At 34.4% G+C, this 21,452-nt stretch overlaps 1 protein-coding gene across 2 annotated transcripts in view; it reads left to right on the plus strand.

Moving 5' to 3' along the window:
• The window catches only part of RALGPS2 (Ral GEF with PH domain and SH3 binding motif 2), a 163,122-nt gene extending 141,842 nt beyond the window's left edge, over positions 1 to 21,280 (plus strand). The window contains exons 15-20 of one of the 2 annotated variants that reach the window (XM_067728755.1): positions 462 to 539; positions 2,140 to 2,245; positions 2,806 to 2,898; positions 10,149 to 10,254; positions 12,818 to 12,909; positions 15,593 to 21,280. In XM_067728755.1, coding sequence (XP_067584856.1) covers positions 462 to 539; positions 2,140 to 2,245; positions 2,806 to 2,898; positions 10,149 to 10,254; positions 12,818 to 12,909; positions 15,593 to 15,622 — 505 coding nt within the window. In that variant the 3' untranslated portion in view covers positions 15,623 to 21,280. The remainder of the gene's footprint in view (positions 1 to 461; positions 540 to 2,139; positions 2,246 to 2,805; positions 2,899 to 10,148; positions 10,255 to 12,817; positions 12,910 to 15,592) is intronic. The other variant, XM_067728756.1, reaches the window with a different exon arrangement.
• Positions 21,281 to 21,452: the final 172 nt, after the last annotated feature.

The raw sequence follows: 21,452 nt of genomic DNA on the forward strand, positions 1-21,452 counted from the left end.
CCACATTACTTTTAAGTTTATAGGTCACATTGCTTTTAGCTGTCTTTATAGGGGCATACAATAAAAATTTATTGTTATATAAATCCAGGTATCATATTTAAAGTGGAATCCAAGAACTGGAATATGAACAAAAGGATATTTTAAGTATTTTTCAGGCTTTGATAGTGTTTGGTTATAAATACCTCTTTAATTATTTTAGCAGATTTGTGAAAGTGAATGTATATAAATATATGGTTCGAACTAATAAACACCTTTAAGTATTTATAGTCAATAGTAGAAGAAACAATAATTTGAAATTTATGCTGTATGCTTTAAAAAAAGAAAGAGGAGCAATCACATACTATCCTTTTGTAGGATTTAGAAAGCTGTATTACACAAAGAAATTATTATGCTGTTCTAGGTTATTGATGATGATTGTGTGAGTAAAAGTAATATATACAATTTATAATGGAATCCAACAGGAACAGATTATACCATTCTCTCGGCCCGGTGACAAGAGTGGCACGAAATGGCTATCGAAGCCACGTGAAGGCCAGCAGGTACAATTCCCCTGCATTCAGGGGTCACAGAACTCCCCTCTGGTGTTGGTGATTGGCTTACACGGGTGTGGTCTCATATTATTTCTGTTCTTTCTCAACTAATTGGTTTAAAAACTAAACAAAATGCCCATGAAAACTTTCTTTCCAAGATTTAATCTAGAGATAAATTTGAACTATTCTTTCTGATCCCAGAGCTAATTGCTAGAACTTGCATCTTTATGTCAACATTTTTAAATAATTCCAAATCTGTCGCTTTTTAACTGCACAGGTCTTTCTAATGTTGCTGATTATTGGATAAGCAGTACAAAAATCCACTTGTTATTCAAGGCTGCAATCGAAGAATTTACTACATTCAATTTATCTTTTTTAAGAATTTTTCAGGTTAACTTCAGGTCCTGAATTTAGACAAGTCTTTTTTATTAAATAATATTTCTGTGTTTAAACTCATGTTCATTCAGTTGTTTATCTTGTTAAACCTGGTCTCTTTCTGTACTACATTAGCTGCAGAAGAAAATAAGTATGGTAGATTGATTGGGGGCTAGAGGTTAACAGTAATGGATAATCCACCAATTCTCATAATACAACAAAATACCAGACTTTAAAGTTAATTTTATGTCAATTTAATGGTGTCTAATCTCCTTGAATATATACCTCCTTGAATATAAATAGCTCCAGCATGAAATTTCTAGTGGTTTCTAAGTTTTTAAGTCACTTTGAAGACACCTAAATAATAATAAAAGGATAAACTTGCAAACTTCAGGTTTCTTCACTGTTGTAGCAATTCTGCAGCTCATGTCAAATGACCGGAGGAATGACAGATTTTTTTTTTTTAATCAGTGTGTTATGTTTTAATTGACTTATATAGGAATTGTTCTTATTTTAACTGTTGGACCTTAAATGAGTCGGGAAGAGAGATTTAGATGTTTGATTATTATTTTGTGACGGTTTTCTTAAGATACAAGAAAAAGAAATCTTGAGTTTGGAGTTATTCCTTTCTTGGAGAGCTGTTAAGCTATAATCACTTAGATGCATTGCTGACATTAAAATGTCATCAAATTTTATTGCAGAAAGTTGGTTTTTTAAATATGTTGTTAATCGCCTTCATTACTTCTTTCACCTATTTTAGAATTAAGCATGGGTTTTCTTTTGCTTTTTTCCTTTTGATTCTGCTATTTTTATTTTGAGTTTTATATGCATAAATACTTTTAACAAATAGAATCCTCATCTTTCCCACTAGGACTTAAGTTTCTACTGGGGAAAAAAAGGTTTCAGCAGTGCTGCAGTGTGGCATGTTAAGAAGAAAAGTCTTAAATCCCTAATTTAATCTTTACTAGGGTGAATCTCTGTATTCTTTCTAAATTATACTTGTTCAGATATGCAATAAAATGTGTTTTTTAACCATCTGCTGACTTCAGTAACTTCCTGTTAATTTTGTGACAGCTTACAAATTTCAGATCAGTAAGCCTTTATAATTGTCAGTGTCTTCTTATTCTGAATAAAGTAACAGTTTTAAAATTAAGAATAATTACATTTTATTTAAGTACCTACTTGATAATCACTAAAGCGCTTATATGTTCTTTTCTTCATTTCATTATTATAGTTCTGCAGAATCAGAAGATTTGGCAGTACATTTATATCCAGGAGCTGTTACTATTCAAGGTGTTCTCAGGAGAAAAACTTTGTTAAAAGAAGGCAAAAAGCCTACAGTAAGAATTTAATATATTTTAATACACGTTCTAAAATTAAGCAAATGAATAGGACCCTAAAAAATATGAAGACAGTTGAAATAAAATATATTTCAGATATATAATACAGTTGAAATAATTTAAGATACACCTTTGCCTCACAATGTTATTTAATTTAAAGTGTTATTATACCTGCCATATAGATTTTGGTTAAATCATACATTTTGGGTGTTTAAATCAAGATGCTCCTGTACTTCTCTTTGCTCCCTAATATAGTTCTTAGAGAACCTTGAAAATATATCCCGTTAAGAAGTATTTTAAGTAGTAATTTTAGAAGAAATAGAAAACAGAGTGACAGCCCCAAAAAATAGAATTCAGCCAATTTTGTTTGGTCAGTCCTAAGTAGAATGTATTGAGTGGACGTGATAAGAATATTTGAGATAAAGATTTCAGAAGTGATGAAACTCGAAGCTAAGGTGGTGGAAGTGAAGTGGAGCTAAAGATCTTTGGCACTGAGAAAGCAGAGTGACTGAGAAGCCAGTAGCATTTGCGTAGTATATTCATGTGTCTGTCCTCTCCAGGTAGCATCTTGGACGAAATATTGGGCAGCTTTGTGTGGGACACAACTTTTCTACTATGCTGCCAAATCTCTAAAGGCTACAGAAAGAAAACATGTAAGTATTCCTGTTCCAAGTTGTTAGCATACTTTCACAGCCTCTTCATGGTTGTAAAGAAAGTAGGTCTAATGCGATGCAAGGGTTTCGGTTTTTTCCCACATTCTAACCCAGAAGTTCTTACACTTTCCTTGTTGGAATATTATAATGGAATTATTTTTGTTTAGTAAGACCATTCCAAGGAAGGTCTTGGAACAACTTCCTTATTTTGTAGTTTCGTTTTTGAATGCTATTTTTCCATTGCAAATGTCAAAACTGCACACTACAAGTATCTATCTTCACTTCCAAGCCCTCTCAAACCTGGGTTTTTTGGGTCAGAAAATGGTTGAAAACTATCGCCTTGGAGTCTCGTTTCCTAATTTGTAAAATATGAAAGATTCGGACCAGCATCTCTGGTTCTTTCCACCTCAGTCTCTGTTTGAGTGATTTTCCCAGCAGTGAAGAGGAATAATAGTTACTAAGGTTACTGTGATCACCTTCTTGTGTTTAAAAGAAGCTTTGAAATGCTCTTTTCTCCAGATGTAGAATCTTCCTATAAATCTTTTTTTTTGCATGCTGTTTTTTCTATGCCAGTGATACAGTATTTGAAAATGGAAAACTAAGTTTCCATTTTCCATGTTGCGTTAACACAGTCCCCTGGAGAGGAATTTTATTTCTAAATTGTGTATTTTGGGGGTGGGGGGGGAATTAAGTGGTTTACCATACTGAGGAAAGGTAAGCCACTGAAAAAAAAAAATTAAGTTCTTTTACTACTTATACGTTACCCAGTGATACTGCATAATTCAGAGAACACCTTCTTTTTTTTTGGAGGCGGTAGGGGGGCGGCGGGGGAGGGCATTTATCACTTCATGTTTTTTTATTCTAACAATGGCTCTTAAAAACTATAATACACACACATTACTTGTATACATTTTAATATCAGGTATTACTTCACCAAACACTTTGACTAAATTTACTGGGATTCAGTGTTTTTTTGTTTTGTTGTTGTTTTGTTTTGTTCCTTTTAGTAAGAATAATCCCTAGTTTGAAGTTTGGTTGGATGAGGCCAGTTACAAGTTCAACTTCAGACATTATCATTAGAGAAGCTTTTCTTTATTCTCACAGTTTTAGCCCTTTAATCACACCAGGGGTAGAGGAGAATACGTTTTCGGTTTAAATGAATGTGGGAAGTGCCATATGATAGCATCACCTACCTTTCCTTATCAGCGGTACCCATACCTTGTCACTGTCCTGAATTTCATGTTAATCATTGTCTTGCTTTTCTTTAGAGTTTACCACATATGTTTCCTTAAACAGTACATTGTGTCATTCTTTAATTGTACCTGAATGGAATCATACAAATTCCTGAGCACTGACTTTTTTGCTCACTCTTATGTTAGAATTATCTAGATATAGTCCTCACATTGAGGTGAAGGACTGTTTTTTGTATTCTAGTCAAATTGACTATAATGCTCACATACCTGACAAAGCTACAGTTTAGTTTCACTAGAACGTTTTACAGAGTAATTGCCTCTGGTTAGTACTGCTGTACTCAAAGGAGGGGGGAAAAAAAAGGGTGATATAGCTAAATTAAATTGTCATCTTCAGATATAGTTAACTGTTCACTTAGCCACTTCCAGAGACTTGGCTGGATTTCACTTATTATAAAGAAGTTGACTATGATAAAGAAGTAAAATGTATAAGGTAAATTTTTTTTTGCTTTTTCCTAACTTTAATTAGAAAGAAGCCAAATTAGAGAATTGATTAAATAACTGAATTTGTCCTCTAATACATATGTTAAATATCTTTTTGTGTTTGGCATTGGTACTTATACATAGAGAATAATAATATGCTAGTTTGGGCTTTTAATTATATGAAGTGATAAATAATGCATATGAAATGTTTAGAAATTAGAGCATAGTGGGCTGTGAAGGGAGCCCAACTGAGTGCCGAGGAAATGGACTGTATTCCTCATCTTTTCTAATTTAAACTGTTAAGATTAAAGAAAATTATAAGAACAAAATAGAGTATAGAGACAAGTCCATGTTTATATTTAGTATCAATTTTAGGATAGAAAAGATAGGGCACAGAACTAGAAGCAATGAAGGAAAAAAAATTTTAATCATTTTCAAACAGTTAAAATACAAATTGGAAGAAAATATTAGCTATACATAAGCAATAGATAAGAGATTAAAATCTTTTATATAAACACAGCACCATCTATGTAGTGTTCTTGCCAAAAATTTAACCTGAATTTAATCATGAAGAAACAATTAAATCCACATTGTGGAACATTCCTATAAGACAACTGGCTTGGATTCTTAAGACCAAAATTTGGCAGATGGAATAGGGTAGGGGGACAGAAGGACTGTTCTAGATTAAGAGAAACTAAAGAGTCTTGACAGCTAAATGCAATGTATGTACCTTGGTTTAATCTTGGAGGAAGTCTTTTTAAGCTATAAAGCTCATAATTAGGACAATCAAAGAAATTGTAATATGGACTTTATATGATTTTGACTGTTAAATTTCTTGAATATGTTACATTGTGGTTATATAGTAATATATTCTTAGGAGATACATGTTGAAATATTTAGAGTCCAATGTTATGTGTGCAGCTTACATTTAAATGTTCAAAGAGATCAAGCAAATGAAAAATGTAGATATATGGGTAATCATTGTAGCATTGTTTCAACTTCTCTGTAGTTTGAACCTTTTCAAAATTAAAAGCTGGAGGAGGAAAAAGAGTCACTAATGAAAGTATACCTGTTCATATGTATATAAATAAATGCGGGAGGAGGAAATCTGGAAGCCTACACCTCTATGTTTTATTGCTCTCTAAAGTATGAATGTTTTTGCCTGTGAGGAGCAGAGCAGACTTGGGAAGAGAGAATAACTGGGAAGAAAGGAGGGGGACTATGGTTTTATTATGTCTATATTTTTGAATGTTTTAAGGTGAAAACATTCACTGTAAAATTATTTTTAATTGAAGTGTATTCATTTAAAAAATTTTTTTGCAGATATGTTTGAGCCTATCTCTGCATAGTAATGAGTGAATAAATACTGTTTGATAAGTTAAAATTTAAAAACCAAGGCTACACCTGAAAAAGAAATCTGTAACCTATATAAAGACCTTCCACAACTCAGTAAGAATAAAACAACAGTAGAAAAATGGAATAGGGAGATAAAGAAGGTGAAATATAAATGGTTAATAAACATGAAAAGGTGATGAACCTCACTAGGTATCAAAAACACAGATTAAAGAAGATGCCCATTTTTTTGGCCATTAGGCAGAAATTTTAATGATTGATAATATAACACTAGCCAGGATGTAGGGAAACATAGACAGTTGGTGGAAATTTAAATTGGTATTGTTTTTGTGGTGGACAATTCTAGTCAGTATATAACTTAATAACCAGCGATTCTTTATCTGAAAGTCTGTCCTATGGAAATCCTTGAACAAGTGCACAGATATCTATAGAAGAATATTCCTGGAATATTTATAGTATCAGAAATCTGCAAACACTGAAAATACTTATTATTAAGGAAATACTGATAGGTAAAAACCACCAGTCAGAGTAAGTATACCCCCATTTGTATATAAAAACCAACAGCAACAGAAAAGTCAGTCTTTGGTGTAATGCATAGAGAAAGGTCCAGATGGCTACACCCCAAAGGATGATGAATTCTGGGGAGTGGGATGAGATTCAGCTGGTGGTTGAGGGCATTTGTACTCTATGTAAAGGGGCTTATACTGTTTGAATTACTTTTTTTTTAATTGAAAAAAGAAGCAATTGATGCAGATGTTTTGGGGGCTAGGAAAAGAATATTAGAAAATCATGCTATCTGCTTTGACATAAATTATTAGCTGTGAAATCAGCTGTTCTGTAGTATTGCCAATTTGATTCTCCATAGTATTAAAACTTCCTAATCCCTTTGGCTTTCATTTTTGTAGTACCCATGTTGTTACAAATAATGTGATGTGTTCCTTCTTTTCCCCATTTCTTTAAAATGTGAAACATATACATGCAAAGATATATAGTATACATGTACATTTTAAAGAATAATAAATAAAATGAACACCTCTATAACTCCACGCAGCATAAGAAGACAGAGCATTACCAGAACCGTCCAAGACTTCCCAGATAGCATCCTCTTCCTTCCTTATCAGCCACACCCACAGCCTATCACTGTCCTAAATTTCATGTTCATCACTGCCTTGTTTTTGTTCAGGATTTTACTATATATGTTTCCTTAACACATTATCTCATTTTTGAACTGTACCTGAATGGATTCACATATATAATTTTAAGCAGTCCATTTGTTGCTTAATATATTGTTGATGAGATTCATCACTGTTGATGCATATAGCTGTCCTTTATTCCTTTTCACACTTGAATAGTCTTCCACGTTATGAATCGGCCATAATTTATTCATCATTCTACTGATGGATATTTGGATGCTTTCCAGGTTATTGCTGTATCTAACAGAGCTACTATGAATATTTTTGTGCATATGTTCTCTAGATTATATACCAAGGAAGGCAAACGTTCAACTTTACAAGAAAATGCCAAATTGATTTACGTACTCACCAACAGCATAATGAGGTTTTTCATTGTTCCACACCCTCACCATACTTGTTGTCAGGCTTTTTAATTTTGGCTAACCTAGTAAATATGAAATGGTACCTTGTGATTTTAATGTACACACCCCAGATTATTAATGAGTTTGAAGTTTTTTTCATGTTGTTGGTCATTCATGTTTCTTCTCTAAAATGCCTGGATAAATCTTTTGCTTATTGGATAGCGTGTTTTCTTACTAATTGGTAAAGGTTCCTTATATACTCTGGATACTAATCTATTAGCAGTTATGTGTTACTAATATCTTCTTCCAATTTGTTTGATTTGTTTTTTTTTTACTCTCTTTGTGATGTTTTTAGTGAATAGTTCTTAATTTTAAAGTAATAAAATTTATCCTTTCCTTTATGCATAACAGTTTCTGAGTCATGTTTTTAAAGTAAAATACTTCTCTAACCGGAGATCATCAAGATATTCTCCTATAATTTCTACTAATAGATTTAAAGTTTTGCAATTTGCTTTAAAATCCTTGATCCACCTGGAGTCAGAGGGGTGTGTGTGTGAAATGTGTTATGAAATAGGCATTCATTTTGATTTTTCTGCACGGATGAGAAATTTTCCTGGCACCATCTATTGAACAGTCCATTCTTCCTTCACTGATCTGCAGAGCCCACTCTTATCGTTTGAGTTTGCATCTGTGTGCACAGATTGCTTTCTAGACTTCCATCGCCCTGTCAGTCTGTCCTTGTCCCAGTAGCTCATGGTCTCAGTTACTGTAGATTTATAAGTCTTGTGTAGCAAGGCAAGTCCAGCCTAATTCTTCAGGAGTGTCTTGGCTATTTCTGATCCTTTGCTCTTATATGTAAGTTTTAGAATCAGCTTCTCAAGTTCCACATAAAACCCTACTGGAATTTTTATTGAAATGACACTGAATCTGTAGACCAATTTAGGGAGAATTGGCATCTTTACAACATTGAACCTTTTTCTTCATCTCATGGTTTTTCTCTGTTGATTTAGGTCTTCTTAAAAGTCTTAACTGTTACACTTTCCTGTATGTCTTTTGTTACATATATTACTAGGTACCTTTCCTATAAGTGACTTTTATAATTCTAGTGTATAAAATTGCAGTTGACTTTTTTTTTTTTTTTTTTGCGGTACGCGGGCCTCTCACTGTTGCGGCCTCTCCCGTTGCGGAGCACAGGCTCTGGACGCGCAGGCTCAGCGGCCATGGCTCACGGGCCCAGCCGCTCCACGGCATGTGGGATCTTCCCGTACCGGGGCACGAACCCGTGTCCCCTGCATCGGCAGGCAGACTCTCAACCACTGCACCACCAGGGAAGCCCGCAGTTGACTTTTATATTGATCTTTTCCAAGCATCCTTGCTGATCTTTCTTATTAACTTGGTGGATTTTCTGTGTAGATAATATCATGTGTGAGTAATGGCAGTTTTATTTCTTCCTCACCCTTATACCTTTTATTTCTTTCCTGTTATCTTAGTGTGCTGACTAGGTCTTCCAATTCAGTGTTGGATGGAAGTAGCAATGGTGGGCATCCTTGTCTTAAAACTGATTTTGAAGTGTTTTTAGCATTTTACCCTTGAGCATGCGTTGCAGGGTTTTGGCTTGGGTTTTGTTTTGTTTTGTTTTTTTCTTTCCTGCTTTGTTTTGTTCGGGTTTTGTGGGGGGTTTGTTGTTGTTTGTTTGGTAGGTACTCCTTATTGAATTAGGAAATTCTGTTCCATTCCAAGTCACACAGATATGCATTATATTTTAGCAAATGGTTTTATTTTACATCAACTGAGTTGATCATACTTTTTTCTTTTAATGTTAATATGGTGATTTATTTTAACAATTTATCTAAAGTTGAACTAAGCTTGCTTTCATGAAATAAACCGAACTTAGTTGCAGTCATTGATTTCTAACATTAAATCACCCTCATATTCCTGGGATAAATCCAGTTTGGCCATCATGTACCAGCTTTTTTATACACTGCTAGATTCAGTTTGCCAAAATTTTATTTAACATTTTTTCATTTATGTTCATAAGTAGGATTAACTTAAATTTCTTGCTTTTATAACAGTCCTTTTTTTTCCATTACTAAAGTGTAACTTTATAAAAAAAAAGAATAACTAGACAAGCATGCTAAGAATACCTTCTTTTTGAGAAATACAGGCAAGAATATATTATTAAGAATTGTGATGGCGGTGCTGATTCATTAAATCATCAGGTTATCAGGTTTAAGATAACACCCCTATTACATTGGTACACCTTAAACTTATACAATGTTATATGTCAGTTATATTCAGTAAAGGGTGTGTGTGTGGAGATAACACCTCTATTAAAATGAAAGTGTGTTTCCTATAACGAAGGGGTGAGGTGTAGCACAGTAACAAAAAAAAAAAACAATAGAGAAAAATTTACCAGATCTACTAACAGATCATGGTCTTTGGGAGTGGACGCTAGGACAGTTAACTTTTGATGAAGAGTTGAAGCTGGGAAAGATCTGGAAAGTATAAGAGACTATCTGAAGAGGGCATGCCTACATGGAATTTAGTAGTAAGAGACCGGGAGCAGACCTGACCAGCATGAAATCTCGTCTCTCTCTAGGAGAAACTGAAAATATGCTCTCTAACAGTTAATTTTTACATATAATAAGCCATAAATTTTGTTTCCATTAATTATTTTTTTTATCTCTCAGTTCAAATCAACATCAAATAAGAACGTGTCTGTAGTAGGATGGATGGTGATGATGGCTGATGACCCGGAACATCCAGATCTCTTCTTGCTGACTGACTCTGAGAAAGGTGAATCATTAAAATAACTAGGGCTTAAGGTATTGCATGTACACAACTTTCGATAAGCCAAAATTTATCAATAGTTTAACTGGAATGCACGACTAGGGGCATTGTTTGTGTAGTTCACTCTCTTGGGAAATATTTGTGTCACATAATGTAATGTATACTAATGATAGCAATATTTTTAGATATCAATATCTATTAATTGCTTATTTAATAAGCTTATTAAATAAGCTTATTTTCTTTGCTACATGGGCATAAGCTTGAAATTAAAAACCCAAATAATCCCTAGAGAGCTAATAACCAGAAAAGGAAGGAGGGAATTTGAGAATCTATAGACCACTGTTAACTTTAAAATCTCAGATTTACAATATGCAGTACCCCTTCATTTATATTCTGAGATCATTTGTTATTCTTAAGCTCTGAATGTGGCAGAAGTTTTCCTTTAAATGATTTTTATTCCATTACTTTTAATTAAATTGGTAATTTGACTCAAACCACTTTCCAAATAAGTATAATTTTAATTATAATACTTAGCTTACAATGTATAGAGACATTTATGAGTGAAAGTGTTGGCTATTGACCCTAGGAGTTTTAAAAACTTTAAAACTTTAAAAGTGGATGAGAGAGGTTGGAGGGTGGGCTGTGTAGTAGAATCAGATCATACCTTCTCACCCTGCCTGTGCCAGTTGTGGAAACCTCAGTGGTCATCAGAACAGATCCTAATGTGGTTGCAGCTCTTCCTTCGTAAAATCTGCCAGCTGTTGATAAGCACCACAAAGGAAGCCAGAAAGAAAATTCTTTCATATCTGCCCAGAATCTTCCACTTCAGCAGCTCACTACTACTAAAATGAAGTTATATTACCTTTTACTGACTGTAAAATTATACTCTGACTTCTGTTTATTTAGAATGCATATCCACAGATATTCTGCTTTTAGGATATTGTGGTACTTTAAGTAAAAATTTAAGAAAATATGCAGAAAAAGTGCAGAAAAAAATAATAGCAAAATGTTATGTTTTTAGATGAAATAGGTTGACTTACAGAGTAAGGAGCTCCTACTCAACATTCTGAATTCAAAGCCCCAGCCTCCACCCTGCCAATCCCAAAGGCCTTCATTATTTATAAAAGATCATTTTCATGGGGTTCAGTTAACAAATTATTTGTCTTCCATCAGTTCCTTAGTGTGTTTGACAGAACCGTTTCAGAGTACAAGGTTTTTATGAAGTCTGTACTGATGGTCTTTTTCAGGGAGGAGAGAGTAGGTAAATGGCAGCTGTGGCCAGCTGATCAGATACGTCTGCTATTTAGGTTGATCTAATGTTTGCATCTGTGTTTAACAAGCAAAACAGTGTTATTTTAGTAATTAAACATTTGGTGAAGAAAGCTGTTGCCTCTGAAAGTGAAAAAAAGTCTTTGAGAAAATCTCAAAGAAGAGCTGTATAACGCCTGCATATAGATGAGGCTCTTGAGCCATTGAATTCAGTTATAAAGGAAAGAGTAGCACTCAGTAAGAATTGGGAGATAAAAAGAACTCAGGTCAGTGAAAAAGGGGAATTAAGCTCAACTTAGGGCACCTGTACTACATAAGTCCTTTCTTCTTTTCTCAGTTTATTACCTTAATACATATAAACATATAAAATATCCTTATTATGTGTCAGTTTTGAATTAGAGTCAACATAAGGTCTAAATACCTACAGCACACATGAAACAAATGAATTTCTAATTTTCTAAAAGAGAAAAAGTTGCCTTCTCAGATTTTTCACATAAGCCCTCACTAGACCTAGAAATTTCTCTAATAATTTTGACAAATGTTAACTAAAAACTAAAAGCATAGGTTATATTGATGTTAGCTGATTAATCCTTAATCACATTAAATAGCTAATATTTAAGTGTTAAACATGTTAAAGCATTCTGGCCTATAAAAATTCAGTATTAGCATCTACTAATATTTAGATCATCTAAATAGTGCTGAGAAGTGATATCCTGCACTCTCATCCACTCATACAAATCTAGAGAAGCCAAACAATTATTATTATTTTTTTTTTTGGCTGCGTTGGGTCTTCGCTGCGTGCGGTCTTTCTCTAGTTGCGGTGAGCGGGGGCTACTCTTCGTTGCGGTGCGCAGGCTTCTCATTGCGGAGGCTTCTCTTGCTGCGGAGCACAGGCTCTAGGCACACGGGCTTCAGTAGTCGTGGCTCGTGGGCTCTAGAGTGCAGGCTCAGTAGTTGCGGCACATGGGCTTAGTTGCTCCGCGGCATGTGGGATCTTCCCAGACCAGGGATCGAACCCGTGTCTCCTGCATTGGCAGGTGGATTCTTAACCACTGCGCCACCAGGGAAGCCCCAAACAATTATTTTATTTAAATATACTTTAAAGAGCATTTAAGGAGGCAAAATACTTCTTTTCCAATTCATAAACAGCAAAACAGTGACTTTCTGCATAAATGATAGCACGTGAATGTAGCACAGAGAACTCTTCGTTTTATATGTATTGGAAAATCAGGTGTTAGAATTCTTAAACGGAGAACTGTCATCAATTTTTATTGTTTCCCTTTGTTTTCAATAATTTTAGGAAATTCATACAAATTTCAAGCTGGCAGTAGGATGAATGCAATGCTGTGGTTTAAGCACTTGAGTGCAGCCTGCCAAAGTAACAAACAACAGGTAAGCATCTCTCTTAACCCTCAAAATAGTCCATAAATTGCGAATATATTTAAAAGAGTTCCAAAGAGAAGTAAGTGGACTCATTTTTGGAGTGAAGTAGGGAAACTGTTCATATTCTATTTCTTGTTGACCACAGTCAGCAAGACATGAAGTCCACATTTTAGAGAGGAGATGGGTAATAAACAAGCGAACAAATAACAAAATTTCAAGTAGTAAAAACGGTATGAACAAAATAGAATTACATGATACGGAGTGATGGGAGTAGAGACAGACTTTAAATAAATAAGAGTGAACAGCAAAGATCTCCCTAAGGAGATGACAGTGACATGAATGACAGGAAGGAAGGGCCATGTGAAGATAAGGGGGAACAAAGTTCTGGTGGAGGGAAGAGTAAGTGCACAAAGACCCTGAAGATGGAACAAGCTTCAGGTGTTCAAAACAGGGAACTGTAGCCCTTGTTGGGAGAATGTAGTGGGAGGCAAGGAGACTCTAGAGAGGTAAAAATATGATGGCACCTTAACAAAAATTATTCTGATTTGTCTTTACTTGTTCTATTGACAATTTTATGCGGGTTCCTGTGCTTGCAGTGAAACCCAAAACTATGTGGACTTTTTGTTTGTTTTTATTTTTACTGAAACAAAGATGGTCTAACTCAAAGGCTTTCAGCTACAAAGGGGAATGAATCCATAGTGGTGTTTTCCCCAAACCCGGTTGCAGATTTAAAGTTGAACCATGAATTGGTAGGGCAGACATAAATAAACATAGACTTTTTTAGGCCAGTTTTCAGTTGAATATATTTGAAAATTTTATTGTCTTAAGGTACTGAAATACAGAAGTATATGGTAAGTGTTATCAATAGCTAATTTTGAATAATATAATACATTATACAAGTTTATAAAGGTTATAAACGTATTTTCCACTGTGTGCTATCAGGACCCAAGTTATTATCCCTTTTTTGATAAAGGAAGAAACTAAGGCTCGGAAATCCTAAATGACCTACACAGGGTCAAACAAGTAAAAAATCGTGGACCTGAGATGACACAAACTCTGTCTTCATCCTATAGATTCATTCTTCTTAAATATTGTTGGAATGGGCCTTGTTCTCTTACAATTTTTATTTCAAAAATATATGAAAGACTAATAGCAATATTTGGTACCATTCTTAACAATGTCCCTTAAGGACATGAAATACCATAGAGCAAAAATTACTTTCTTGCCCCTGTCAAGTTAGTGTCTGGGACAGAATGGAGGAAACAAACCTTCTTTTGCCTAAACCAAGTTTTTCAGGATTCAGCTCCATGCCGTACATTTTCTTTAAATGTAGCTTAAAGTACTGTATCATTTCTTTTCAATCTCAAGTTTCAAGATTAATCTAGACAGGGTATGCGTACCAGCATAGAGGTTCAATTTCTTTTTATTATATTAGTGGACTTTGCTACTGAATAAGCCAACCAGATGTGTATAAATGGGGTTTTTTTAATTTGTTTGTTCCTATACTTGGAAGAATCAGAGAAGTAGCAAATTTATAAATAGAAGCTGTGAAATTTGAAAACTTTTAGTAGAAGACTCTAACTCAGGTACAACACCTTAAACCATAGTCAGGCAACTTAGGAGGAAATGAAAGTGTTACTTTATTAAAATATTGGTTTTCTTAGAACCAGACCCTGAGAACTTATACTTTAATTTAAGCACTCTTGGATTTGTACTGTTGTATTTATAGTTCAGTTATGATTATATTGTCAAATAATTTTTCATTCAGAAGCTGACACACATAAGAGATTAATCTTTTTTTTTTTTTTAGCATCCCAGGTTTTCAGAAAAAGGTTGCTAAAGTGTGGGAACTGTTAAGCTCTTTTAAAGGACAGAGTAATGACCACTGATGCATGAATTTCTCTACCAGCACAACTTTGGAAAACTGGTAGTAAAAGTTAAGAGCATTTTTTTTTAGCATGGTGAAGCCCTCTTTAGTCCTTGACTAGAGGGTTCATTAATTTTTAAAAACAAAATATATTCATATTTCTAAGAATTATTGTTGAATTTCAGACTTAAAAGAAATCAAATTAAATTTGATCCAGTCTATAAGCAGCAAACTGTTATATAACCTATAGATTTTTCAGAGTCACAAAGTTTCAGGTAAGAGTTTATCTAGCAATGAGTTTTATTCTTTTATACTCATTTTCATGATGATTTCACAAAGAAATTCTTAGTAATGTTTGTTATAAAATTATCTGTGCTGCATTTTAAAATTTGCATGTAGGAATTCATTGTAATACATATAATGAAAAAATAAATGATGACAGGCATTTTGTGTGGAATCTCATACACTACTACGGCCATACTTACTCTTTCCTCATTCATTTATTCACTCAGCAAACATCTCCTGAGCTCTCCTGTGTTAGACAAGAAAGATACTGTCTCTGCCCTTTTTCCCACCCGGATTTCAATTTATTGGAAAAAGTATTAACTCATCTCAGTGACTTCCTCTCAAAAATGTTCTAGTGTATTTTATTCATTATTCATAAACAATTACAGTACCTTCTATCAAATTCCTTTTTTAAAAAGATATTTAGGTCAGAAAGATTTTAATATTTGGGCTTACTTAGAATGACAAGGAAATATAAGAAATAGTACTTTGAAAAACACCTTTTAAATACTGTCAGTTTGTAATGCTTATATTTTTTAGGTTCCTACAAACTTGATGACTTTTGAGTAAAAGCCTGATAAAAAACAAGGTGAACTGTTATCTTAAGTGAAAGCAAGGACCTGATGAAAGAGCGCCAGCTATAAACCAATCCTGTGCCAGGAAGAGCCCAGAGGTTCCATCTCAGCCTCTGGAGTTCTGAACCAAAAAAGCACTAATTTCAGGGAATGAAGTGAGATATTCCCAGAGAACAAATTGGAGTTGCAAAACAAACTGCCATGGACCATGCTTCTTATCTCTGAACTGACCTGTGGAAACCACTGCCTTAAAAGAATGAAAGGAAAACCAACATGAAACACCAAATAGTGTGTGTGAATCTTCTGGCGGTGCTGTGCTTGGAATAGATCGTAGCTAATTTGCATTTCTTTTAACTTTGTACTAATTTTGGAGGGGAGAATCGCCTTTTTTTAGATACACTTTAAAAAGAAAAACATATTTCTTATGGGTTACATTAGGAGCTGGGTTTAAAGTGAGGTTTAAAGCTACTCCAGCTTAGTAGGGTTCTACCAGCAGCCTAGCGGAAAGGTTTGCTTGAGCTTCCATTAGTCTGCAGCCTCACTCGCTTTTTCACAACAAGAGTGTAGGAATTAGAAATGTTAATAACGTGAGTTGTTGGAGTTTGTTTGGGATTTGGGGGGGGGGGTTGTTTTGGATGAGGGGAGATTTTTAAAAACACTAAACTTCTGAAATTTAGTACTGTTTGGGGTACATTATTTCCTGCAGGAGGTATAAAGGCTGAGTGTTCATATGCCAGACACTTTTTTCAAGTGGGCTCCAGAAAACATGGTTGTTTTTAGCTGGGTTTAAAGCTTGGCCTTCTATATGAGTTCATTGTTGGACCACAGATCTGCTTAGTAGAGAACTGTAATCCCTACCTAAACTTTTCTAAGAAGATTTTACAATAACTACATTTTTCAAGTGAATTGGATTACCCCTTCTATCACTCACAGGTGATTTTTATCATCAAGGGTGATGTATTGATATTTTATCAGGATAGTTTCCTTTACAGTGTTTCATGTGCACAATGCCAGTTATTTTTTTTGTTATTCATTTTCATTATTTTTGATCAATATGAGATTCAGGATCACATTTGTTTAAAAGAGAGTCGACGTATGTACGTATGCATGTATGTATTTTATTATAAGGCATACAAAATAATTTTCAAAGGGAAAAAGGTGAAAGACTGAGATGCTGGGAATTTTAAGTATCAAAACTTTCCTTCCTACTTAAGCTTCCTTTATTACAAACATTTTTCTCAAAACTTACTATAGGTCCTTACAATGAAACCATATTTTGTCAGTAGTTGATCAAGCAGTTTTGTGAGAGCTCTTTAATGCAATAATGCATTTAACTTTTGAAATAAATGTTAAGTTACAAAAAATGTTTGCAGGTGAAATGCCTTAGAGTTTTAACAAAAAACTGGCACTTGAAAAAAGGCTGTGTGTTGGATGTTACAAACTCATGAGGCATCATGGATTTTGGCTGTGGCCCAGAGTAAGAAGTGCTTTTTGACTGGTAACTTCTGATAGACTTCTATTACTTTGGGCCTCACATAAAATTTTTCAGATTGTATTCTTGGAGAATTTTATGCTTTTTTTTAATCATAAGTATTTCATCCTTGAATCCATGAAACGTAAATAGAAAATATTGCTTATTAGAATAATTAGCTAAAAAATCTCTCCATTGGAAAGTAGAAGAGCTTTCCCTGAGTGCTTAGTTTTTAAATTTAGTGTTCTGTTTGGAAAGGATATTAAGAGTTCAAATATCTTTCTCATATAGCACAGTTAGTAATACCATTACTTCTGGTTTTGTGAAAAGTGACATGAGCTGGAAGAGGGCAAAATGTGGCCTATGCTAGTGATTTTATCTCCCAGCATAGCCCACACTGGGCGCTGAGAAGAGGCCCTCTGCATAACCAGCATAGCAGTATTACTCTGTAGACCTTGCACATCTGACTTCTGTTTTAATTTTCTTGTTTATTTCTCTTCAGAAATAAGTGTTTTTAACAGTGTATGTGCTTTTTAAAAAACACTGTGGATGAAAACCCTGTGGATTTTTTATTATGTTTTCTGTTTGTCATGAATAAGCTAAAGTAGATAAGTTTCTGTGGAGAGATGCACCTGGAAGTCAGAGCCTGACAGCCCACAGTTTTGCCAAAGAGAGAGCTCCACTGGAAGATGTGTTTGATATTTTCAGCGCTGAACATGAGGCTGCTTGTGCAGCGTGAGAACAGTGTTCAGGTTTGGTGACTAAGTCCATGTATAGATTTGTGGCCTCTGACTGACTGAAACTGAACCGTGCAGCGGACGTCACCATTATTTTTGTCTTCAAATTTGTCCATTCAAAAGATTGCTCATTGCTTTTTAAGGTGAATTTAGCATTTGAAGCAAAGATCAGTGAAGGAAGTGAATTAAAATAGTGTAGGTGAATTTTTTATCTGTAATTCACCAAATGAGACCTAATAATAATTCAAGGAAAAATAAATGTTACCAAAATATATTAAATATTTAGGCAGTGTATTAGTGGGAAGGTGAAATTTTTCTCCTCTTGTAAGGCCTACCCTTAATAAATTTGTAAAGTAGCGACTCAAAAGCTTGAAATTTCCACCAATATTAAGCTCATTTGTTTCTCTCCAAGTCAAGAAGACCTCATTGGAAATTCCATTATAATTTAAGCTACTTTTTGGTAAACATAATGATTGGTATATTATCCAGCCTGGTGTAATAGTATAATACCACCCAAAATACAGTTTGAGGCACATCTTATTTAACTGTTTGTTTGAACATGGAAGCTTATTTTTCATGCAGAAGTAACATAACAGTTTTTAAAATACAACTATAAAAATAACTGCTGACCTCGAAGAGCACTGTTTTTGGTCTCATGCTCCCTCTTTGTTTGAGTTCTGCTTATTTTTTTCAGAGGCTTTATTTTTACCGTACCTCCAAACTGTAAGAATTAAAAGAACCAATCAAACACACCTTCCTATTACATTTTCTTCACTGTGTAGATATTATTTGCGTAAACATTGCAAAAAGGGATCCAAGCAATTTGAGTTTGAGTATTTTTTACTCCCCAGGCATGTACTTCAATGACAAATGTTTTCCTGTGTGGAAAATGCCATATGACTATTGCACTACTTTCTGTATGGACTGTCTTGGTATTGTGTCTTTTTGTATGTCAAGAACTAGGGTGTTTGTAGCTGCAAAGTTTCTGTAAGTGGCTTTATTCCTCTTCTAGAAGATTTATAAAGGAGCCCAAGGTGCACTGTTATAGAAGGAAAAAATGTTTACGGTCTCTAGTGTATACACCTTATGTATTAGTTGAAACCAGGGCCCTCCAAGAGCAGCCCGGCCTATTGCTCTCTTAGGATTACTAGAATTTACCTGGCCAAATGATTTGAGCGGAAGTCTTTTTTCTTTTTTCTTTTTTAAGGTTAAATCTGTAAGTTAAATATGCCTTTACTACTGAAGACAACACTATAGGACATCATATTAATTAGAAATCGACAATAATAGTAGATTTAATCCATTAACTTTTTAGAAGAATGTATCCACTATTGATTTCCTTCCTGTTTTTTTGAGGCACATTCCTTTACAACGAGTTTTTAAACCACCATATTATCTTCTTCTGCAAACAAGGGGTACCAGCGTTGCTTAACAGAAGATAATCATCAATTTTAAAAAATTCTCTGCTTCAAAGGCTTTTGAAATAATTGGATCCCTTTTTGAAAATGAAGATGAATTTTTACTGTGTCCCCGTGGAACAGTAGTACAGCTGTTGCATGAATAGGTGATACAAAGCAAGTGGTGAGGTTTGTCTGACTTCTTCAGTGATCTTTTAGGGTTTGCTTTTATTTTCTCTCTCTCTCTCTCTTCTTTTATATTTCTTTCAAACATAGTAAATTTATAATTTTACAGCCAGAGTAGTATTCTGTTTTTTTCTAACAAACATTGTTATTTAATCACATTGGTGATAATTATTTTCTGTGTGAAGTCAACCTTTTCAAAATGATTTAAGTATTTCTGGTTTTGCTTCCTTAAAAATGGCTTGTGTCTAAAGTAATTACTTTTCTCTTGTTAGAGGATTCCAATGAAAGACATCTGTGCATGCAAACTTTTAAGCTTTTGGAAAGCAATTTCATTACACTGGTATCTCAAGTATGTAGTGTGGGGAAGATTTGGTCAGTGCCTTATCAATTTGCAGACCAACTTTAGGGCATCGAGTATGACAATAATCACTTGCCCTGTTACTCCTCTTATTTCAGGAGTGTGTGCTATCCCTCTCTCCACCAGCTTACTCTTTCTCACAGCAGGTCTAAGAAAATGTGTGCAGATCACTCTAGGTAATTGTTGCATTCCACCTTGGCTTTGAGTCTTTTCAGACAAGCTCCGTCCCTGCTCCTCTCCTTCCAGGGTAGAAGATTAAAATTAAACCCACCAAATCAGCCTTTAGATGAGCACTCCTGAGAACAACTTTGAAGAGCATCCATCCAGCTGAGTTTATTTTTATTTTGTGTTGTTGAAATTGTTGTTTTGAACATAGATTTAATTATGTCCTTTCAGAAAATCCTTAAAAGAATACAGTACAGCCAGAAAGATCTGTTTGGGTTTTGTTAAAGCTACTGAAATTCCGAAATGAGAGTCCCTTTTCCCAGAAGTGAGATTTAGTTCAGTACATTCTTATATTTAAATAAGACTCAGACCAAACAAGCAGTCACTTAACCTACCAGTTATTGTTTACTTGAAAATACTATGTCAGGAAAGTGAAAACAGCTCCAAAATATAAATTAAAGAGAAGTTAAGAGAGTAAGCCAATTCTCAGTAAAAGCAAAGCCTGGAAACATTTTGCTTCTCCGAGATTATTGCAAGATCTGGAGCTACCCTTGTTCAACTGAGTCAAGATGCTATTTTCACATTTTTTAAAGGGCTAGTATGTTCTAGAATAGGCAAGTAAATTTAGTGTTTAAAGCCAAATGAAGGGTTAACTCGTCCTTAGGGGTTGTTAGTAGAAATTAAAGTTTGATTCTAGTCATTTGGACTGCAAAGTGGTGATGGGATTAAAGGAATACATAATTAGAATGTTTTGGGATTGAACTTTTTTTCAAAATAGACAAGTAGAAAATTTCGTACTTAGCTGTGCTTTAGATATGAGGTAACAAATATTAATTTTCCCATGAAGATACCACTTATTAGAACTATTCACAGATACAGTCCAGTAATTATTGACTTACTAGGTCTGACAGAGTAGCTGATAATAAGTCACCAGACACTCAAAAGAGTTTCTATACCTTGATTATTGACAAATCCATTGTTTTACAGCCGACTGAAGTATGTTATGTGTGGGGAGGGGGTGGGGAACTCGTTCACAGTGTAATCTAAAGGAGATAAAAGCATCTGTGGGGATGAATATCCAATGATGATAATATACAGGAAAACACAAGCCATTTTTATTCTCCTTCATCCCGGTTAACTTGAGGTACAAAGATGAAGTACTCATTTGCACTATGACCTCCTGGAGTGACGTGCAGCTTGGTTCCTCTCTCACTTTTTGTTTCTGTTTAATATGCAAATGTGAGTGTGAGATCTTCAGTGTGTTTGCATAATCTAACTTAAAATGAATTTAAGTACAGTTTTCTGAAATATTTCTATTGGAATAAATTACTTAAAAATATAGATTGTGTGGGGATAGTTTGTTTCCATATTTACATTTTTATCATTAACTTTTAAATAAATGCTCTAAGTTGATTTTTTTCCTCTTTCTAAAATAGTTGACAAGGATTTTGTTGGTATGGGGAAGCTTCTATCTGGGTAAACTTCAGTTGCTCTTCTTTATCCCAGAACAA

This window comes from Pseudorca crassidens, chromosome 2 (assembly GCF_039906515.1).
Source record: "Pseudorca crassidens isolate mPseCra1 chromosome 2, mPseCra1.hap1, whole genome shotgun sequence".
Taxonomy (NCBI): Eukaryota; Metazoa; Chordata; class Mammalia; order Artiodactyla; family Delphinidae; genus Pseudorca; species Pseudorca crassidens.